General features: G+C 33.8%; 1 protein-coding gene across 1 annotated transcript; it reads left to right on the top strand.

Annotated features, from left to right (window-relative positions):
- The first annotated feature begins 29 nt into the window (after positions 1–29).
- Positions 30–6,525, top strand: LOC142358524 (UDP-glycosyltransferase UGT4-like). The gene is made up of 2 exons (XM_075409918.1): positions 30–1,053; positions 5,859–6,525. Exons 1-2 carry the CDS (start codon positions 426–428, stop codon positions 6,323–6,325), a joined length of 1,095 nt encoding a protein of 364 aa, XP_075266033.1. The 5' UTR covers positions 30–425; the 3' UTR covers positions 6,326–6,525.
- The last annotated feature ends 1,027 nt before the right edge of the window (positions 6,526–7,552 follow it).

The raw sequence follows: 7,552 nt of genomic DNA, 5'->3' as shown, positions 1-7,552 counted from the left end.
CGCGAATAACTTTTGCCTTAAATGTTCTCGTGGTATCATCATGTTATACTGGTCATTTAACCCCAACTTTAGCCATCGTTCGAAAACTTTTTTCACGTGGACATACAGCAGATTTTTTAACAAGCGTTGATTGTTGCCAAAGTAAAATTCAAAAAGGGTTATCAACCAGAGTTCAATGCTGGGATCGTGGATTCACGACCTTGGAGGGTGTTGAGGTGAACAACCCTTTAGAAGCCGTAAGGCAGGTTCGGGTGATTGCTGCTGAAAATGGAACCGGGTTAGCCTTCGAAGTTGTGAATGACTATTTAAATCAGAACCCAACCAAATATGACATAATAATTGCAGATTGGGCTTTTTTGGGCGCTACATTAGCCGCACAATTGCATAATATCCCAGTGGTTACCAATTACGTTGGAACTATTTTTATGACGCTCGAAGAAGATCCAAACAGTCGAACTAGACTTACTTATGTTCCAGAAACCTACAAATTTTTCAGTGATTCTGTGGAGTTTTTCACAGCTTTTGTGTATCAAAAACTTGTTGCCGATCCTGCCTATGATATCATTCTTAGCATTAACAACAAGTTTGGTATGCAACCAAAAGTTCAAAATTATGGGTTAACGTTTTTGTTGCCAACTACTTATTATCACGCTTTTTCAAACTTAATTCATATAGGACCACCGGACGCCTTTATCTCTAATAAATCGTACATGGACAAAAAGACGAATGTTCGTCACGTTGGATACATACCAGAACCTGAAAATTTTCGTGAACTTGATGAGAATATCCGTAATTTTATCCAATTTTCCCAAGTTCCTGTCATTTACATTTCCATGGGAACGCTATTCCAATTAGAAATTTCTAAACTGAGAAAAGTCCTTGAAGATTTATCAAAACAGAACAAGTATTCGTTTATTTGGTCAGCTTCTGAATTTTACTTTGACAATGTGAGTTCATTAGGATTACCTGAGGATAACTTGATAATCGTAAAAAATGTGGCTCAGTTGACTTTACTATTGGACGAAAAAGTTGTGGCTTTTGTAACACATGCAGGTGAGATTGCGGCATAAACATGTTTTTTTTTGTAAATTTGGTTCGAGTCTTTTATCGCATTACAAGCAATTAGATTTGGAAAACTTTTCCATCTTACTTCTCTAACTCCTCAAAAGTGTATCTAATACATTTGTAAGAGGGCCTTAATGTGTAGAATTGAGAGACGACAAAGAAACGATTGGCCGCGAAACGAACATTTGATCTTTACCGGCCGATTTTACCAAATCGTGGACAAAAGCGACAATACCTCGTCAAATTTGTCCACGATTTATGTCATTTCTTTCCACTGTCTTTTTTGCGTTAAATTTTTCTGCAGCCAGAGTTCTGTGTTAATTGCCATATTTTTCGCACGTGCAAACGAGCGTTTTGCCTTTATAATCCGCAGCTAGTAAAATGAAGTAAATTTGTCAAATTAAAATCAGTTAGGCTTTTTTCGATTTCTGCTTAATTGGCAGTTTGTTCAAAGATAGCTCAAAAACACAAATTGTGGATAAATGCGACGGATATTTCCGAACTTTTTCAAATTTGAACTAAATTCGCCTTACTGTCACTGTTTTCCACGATCGCTTATAACTCGAGCCGCTATAAATCGGGCCACTGTAACTCGGGCCACGCTTGCCTATAAATCTTAAAACTTGGGCAGTGACAGACTCCGATAAAAGCATACAAATTTGCTTGTTTTTGTGCACGTTTTGCGGCGTTATGCGCTCGACTCTGTATTTGGTCGCTTGTAACCACAAAAGGCAAATTTTAGGCCTTTGCCGAATCGAGTGGTCAGCTTTTTCTGTTAAACCTTACAGAGTCTCTGACTGAGTAAATTTTTCCATCAGATTAAAAACGTGGAATAATACACAATATAGGAACCACTCTGTGCATTGGACATTAGTAGGTGCACTATTTTCTAATGTGTTGTGGCCTTCATTATTTTGAGAAAGTTGAAGAATAGTGGCTTACATTACATATCAGACGAAAAGTGCTGGTTAAAATTACTCATATTAACCCATATGCGAAGATTTCCAAAGTTTACAAGCTTTTAAACAAAATTGTCGAGTTCTTGTGGAGAACTCTAATCACTTATGAATATATGATTTTTTTTAATTATACGTTTTAGTATATTATGTTCATGATTTGGTTTTCGAATGACTTTTTGTCTCTGTACAATTTCCATGACAAATTTGTGTTTACATAAGTTTGGTGGATATTTGTTGTCTTTTTTTAAAAAGTAAGTATTTTTGTAGTTTTAAGCTAGCACATTATCTGGAGAAACGAAATTTTAACAAAACGATTTTGCAGTAAGCTTATTAATACAAAATTGTGTTCTTGATCACAATGATTAGAGTGAAATAGTTTTCGGGTTTAAAATTGGTGAACTCTAGTTTTCGGAACTAAAATTGGGTTTAGTCTATAAGTTTGCGTTTTTTTTGGCCTGGGATTAAGCATTATACCTTTACACAAACCTTAAGTTTAACACGGCTGTGGTTTCAGAGTTTGAAGACTAAGTCGGGTGTCAGTCTATTTTACAGATCGAAGAGAGGCATTAAAGATTTATTCTTTTCAATTGGCAAAGATTTGTCACAAAAAATCATTTCGATAAAATTTTTCATTAGTGTAGCTTTTCTTTATGATCAGACAGTCTTTGAACCACTAACAGGGCAAACTCTTTCGGCTAAAATTTGGATTGTGCGCATATGGGGGAGAAATGTCAATTAAATTAAACTTTTTGTCACCAAATTTATATCAAATTAACGAAAACTGATGAATTTTAACAAAATGAATTAAACAGAAATTTGAAATTGTCTGAAGCAAAAACAAATTAGGAAACTTCATCAAAAATTCAAATAAATACATACGCTGAGATGTAAACTACCCGGAATATAACCACAAGGTTAGATATCTAAGTGCTTTGAATTGTTAAATAAATTAATCAGCATTGTAATTAATATAATGATCTTCAAATTGTTGCTATTCTTTCTCATAGGTAAAAATAGGATTTGAAGGCTTCTATTTGTCTATTAACGGGTTATTTTTTGTGTTCATCGAACAAAAAGTCGGTTAAATTTTTAAAGAAAGTTTTACTGTTAAAAGTGCTATTGAAGAGGGCAATTTGTTCCATTTTTCGTTCTTATATCTGTCTGCAACTTCATAAGGCTAACTTTTGAGATAAACAATTCGGCTGGCAGGATACGATCCTTAATGAGAAGATCAATGGAGTGGTCAAACTTTTGTCGAAAACTACAACTGACTTCAAAATGTCAATTCTTACTTTCAAAGGAATTTGATTTCGTACAAGATTCAAAGAAAGAATTGCATTAGCCATTTTGCTTAAAACTGAGTTCAAGTGATTTTCAAAGATTAGGTTTGAATCAATTTGTACTCCCAGATAACGACATGCACAAGCTGGTTTGATAAATTTGCCTTTAAAAGTAAACTCTGGATCCGAATTTGTGTTATTTGTAAAGAATAACATTTCTTTTTTATCGGCATTTAATGTGAGTTGGTTCTCCGTCAGGTATTTGTCTGATTGTTTTTGTATGTATGTACATACAATCTTTTTTTCAATTTTTTGTGAAATACTCGTAATATCATTTTTGTGTTCATTACGTTCAACTTTACATATAATACTAGTATCATCCGCAAATTGAAGAACATCTTTTTTGCCTTCCAGTTTTTCAGAAAAATCTTTGATATATAACAGAAAATTAAGAGGTCCTAACACAGTTCCTTGTGCAACACCAAGATTATTAGTTATTTGATCTGATATGTCAATACCCAGTTTTACGCATTTTGTTCGTTTTGCGAGAAAAGACTTGAGAAGTAAAATTGCTGATTGAGAGAAATTGACATTTTCAGCTTTCTTGAGACGGCACGTGTGTCGTTGTTATCTTCCATATTTCCTATTATTTTCTCAATAAAATAAAACACAGCATCAGTAGACAACTTTCAAGATTGGAAACCGAATTGTTTTTTGTTCAAGAGCGCAAATTTTTCAAAATATTTTACTATCTGATTAGGTAAAAACCTTTCAAAAACTTTTGCGAAAGTTGGTGTTGCAGAAATTGGACGATAATTAGTTAAAACAGAAACATCTCCTTTCTTGAAAATTGGTGTGGTGTGCGCATCCTTAAGAATTGTTGGAAAAACTTTCTCTTGAATACAATCGCTAAATATAATCTGAAGATGTGTCCCAATAGCATATTTTCCGGATTTCAATGCCCAAGCATTGATGTATCCCGGCCCTGGTGCTTTGTTGTTGTCTAGATTGTCAATAACTTTATAGATTTACCTCATAATAAAAGGTCCAAAGTTAAACTCTTGTAATTTCTGCACTATTTTTTCGACGTTCAGTGGATTATTCTGCCATCTGTGGATGCCCATTTCGCAGAAAATTCTGTTAAAAGCGTTACATATTGATTTTTTGTCTTTCTTCTTTTAACCATTTTCATCAATTTCAGTGATGTTTGGACTGTTGTTTTACTTTCCAATTCTTTTCCTAATGAATTTCCATTTATCTTTCGAGGTTTCAATTTTTTTTTAAAAAATCTGGAAATTGATTTTGTGCTTCTTTTAACTTTCGATTTACAAGGTTGCGATACTTTTTAAATGACACAAATGATTCAGCACTTTGTGTCACTTTGTAGTCATTGAAGTAACGATGTTTCTCAGCAACTAACTGTTGAATTTTTTTTGTCAACCAAGGTTTATCTGAAGTAATCTTTTTTATATTGGAGTAGTCACTTAACAAGAGCATCTTCATATCTAAGAGAATGATGTATCAAGAGACAAGATCATACATAATCAGAAATTTTTCCATCAAATTTTACACCAGGAAACTTCGCAGCCAAGTTTGCGTTTCGAAAGAAAAATTAAACGCGAGATTCAAAAAATTGGTTGTTTTTGTTTCTTTTAATTTTTTTACTGTGTTTTTTTATATCTAATCGAGAGATGCTTAATAACACGAGAAACTAAAAAACAAAAGAAAACCAAATTTACATTAATTGCTACATGCATTTTTACATTACTTGCCACTCAAAATGCAATAAGAAGTGGATTGTTAGACTATCTAATTTCTCAGTAGAACTTGAAATTCAAATGGTAGAATGCAACCGCGGAAAAAATTCAGCCATATTATTTTGAAAGTACAAAATGTCTGACATCGAAAAATATTAATTATTAATAAAGGCTATGCCCAATTGTCTGATAAGAAGATAATTGTGGAAAGGTTGTTTTGAACAAAATGAAAGCGCGAACGAAAGATTCAATCCCTGAGAAATTATTTATAGAAAAAGGTTGTTGCAAATATATGTGCTCATTATGTGCAGCCTCAATGTACTTTTGTCTCACTTGATTGATCTAAAGATGTGAGTATGGTTCGCAACCGAATACTTATCATGTATACGAGAATCCGGAGTAATTTTGTCAATTTGTTATTGCCAGTTTTAAAAATTACGTTAAAAAATCAGATATCTTGTGCTTTCATAGTATAAAAGGATTTTGCAATTGATTTGTGAGAAAGTTCTGAGTCGTAACTTTGTTCCTTTCTCTCGAAAAAATTCTTTTTTTTAAAATCAAAAAGAATAAATTCCAAAAAAGTTGAGGGATTTTTTTAGGGCAGTTGACAATCAAAACCGTTTTGCTTGTCCAGCAGGTGTAGACGTAGGCAGGCTGCTGGAACTACGGTAAAATTCAGAAAATTATAGTAACACTGAACCAGTTTCGAATTCAATTAACATATAAAATTAGTTTTCAGCTTTGTTAATAGACAAAAGCCTATAAAACAACCATCAACGTTCATTTTGCTGTTTGAGGTGGGAATTCGGTTGCCGAAGCTGTTTATTCCGAAACCCCGATGCTCGTGTTTCCAGGTTTTGCGGATCAACCAGCAAACGCCGACCATTTAGTCAGAGAGAAAATGGCTTTGCCTTTAGTCGAACTAACACAGCAAGAAATATCTTCAAAATTGGCACAAATATTGTCACCTGAAATTTATTCTGATTGTAAAATGCGACTGAAAAAGAGCAAAGAACTCATGACGTCATTGGGAGGATATGAAAAAGCGGCCGATGTTGTTGAACAAGTTGCAAGCGGTGAAATAAAAGTTATTGATGCGCCAAAACTTCTAAATATGGAACAAGTTTACAATCGTCAATTGGTTTATTACTTGACCATTTTTATTTTTATGTTCTCTGTTTTTATATGGTTGGTTTACGCGTGCTGTCGGAAGATTTGTTGCACTTCGAAGAAGAACGTGAAGAAGGAGATTAAGCAAGAATGAAAGAAATGCAGATCGAAAATTCGGTGCTTGGTGACAAAATAGGCAATGACAAAGAAATATTATGACATAAACTGCCCTCGCATTAAAACTATTCTATATTTTTAAAAAAACTCTATTGAGCACAGAACACAGCCCCATTATGCTGATACTGCTATATAATAATAATAATAAATTGTATCCGTTACTCAATTAGTATCTTCACCGTTACTTTACAAGTACATTCACATTTTTGACTGTGGGGGAGCACTATTGGGCCGATGGCCCGTTCTAAAGCGTCTCATTCAGTTTATCTGGATGAAAGAGATTCAAAAAGCAAAAAAGGATGGATTGTTTGTCTAGGCACGATTAAACCTGGCTAAAAAACAATTTTGGTTTAGGAACACCTTTGAGCTGTGTTCTCAAAACTCACACAAAATTCGGACTATGTCGTCTTTACACAAAACATGATTATCCAGAAATTGATGACAGAAATTCTTTGTTTCTGCAGTAAACATGTTTTTAATCTTTCTTTTAATTCAACCGCTTGCCTTTTCTAAGGCCGTCTTGCATTCAGAAATCTTTTAAAATTGTTGAAATATTACGTTGTCTGCTTATGTTTTTTAGTGTTTGCTTGAGTACCTCATAGGCATGGACGCTAAATAGATCCTATGTTTATTCTTTTTCTTCGTATGTGCTTTCGAAGTTTTTAGGATAAAAAATTAGCCGCACGATACAATTGACAACGCTGACTATTTCCTTAATTATTGTGATTGTTGTTTTCCCGCATACCATTACTCTTATTGTACTATTGGTTGTACGTATGTTCTAAATGCTTTTATCATCTGTGATTCTCCCGAAACATTTCTCAGTCTATGACAGAAGAGCAATTTGACAAAAATTTTGTGACCACATGCTTTGAGTGCTTTGAGAAACTCAGTTCATTGTCTATCGTGATACCAAGGTATTCGAAACTTGGTTTTTCCTCAGTTTTAGTGTTTTTATGCATGTCCCTAACACAGCAATCATGCTTTTTGTTTTTTCCTTGTTCAGCGTGAGTTTGGTTTTTTAAGTCAATCATTAACGTTATATTGTGCTTTGTCGTCATCTTCGTCAATTTTCGTTGCAGAAAGAACTTCTGCTCTTTACAACAGTGTTATCGGCGAATAAAATTACATATGAGTTTTTCTTGGACAAACTCAAGTCATTCATGTAGATAATAAACAACAGAGGTAGAAGAATGGAACCATG

The sequence above is a fragment of the Convolutriloba macropyga genome, unplaced genomic scaffold (genome assembly GCF_964194025.1).
Source record: "Convolutriloba macropyga unplaced genomic scaffold, txConMacr16.3 SCAFFOLD_5273, whole genome shotgun sequence".
NCBI lineage: Eukaryota > Metazoa > Xenacoelomorpha > Acoela > Convolutidae > Convolutriloba > Convolutriloba macropyga.
Note: the sequence above shows the minus strand (reverse complement) of the source record. Positions and strands in the feature narration are given on the sequence as shown.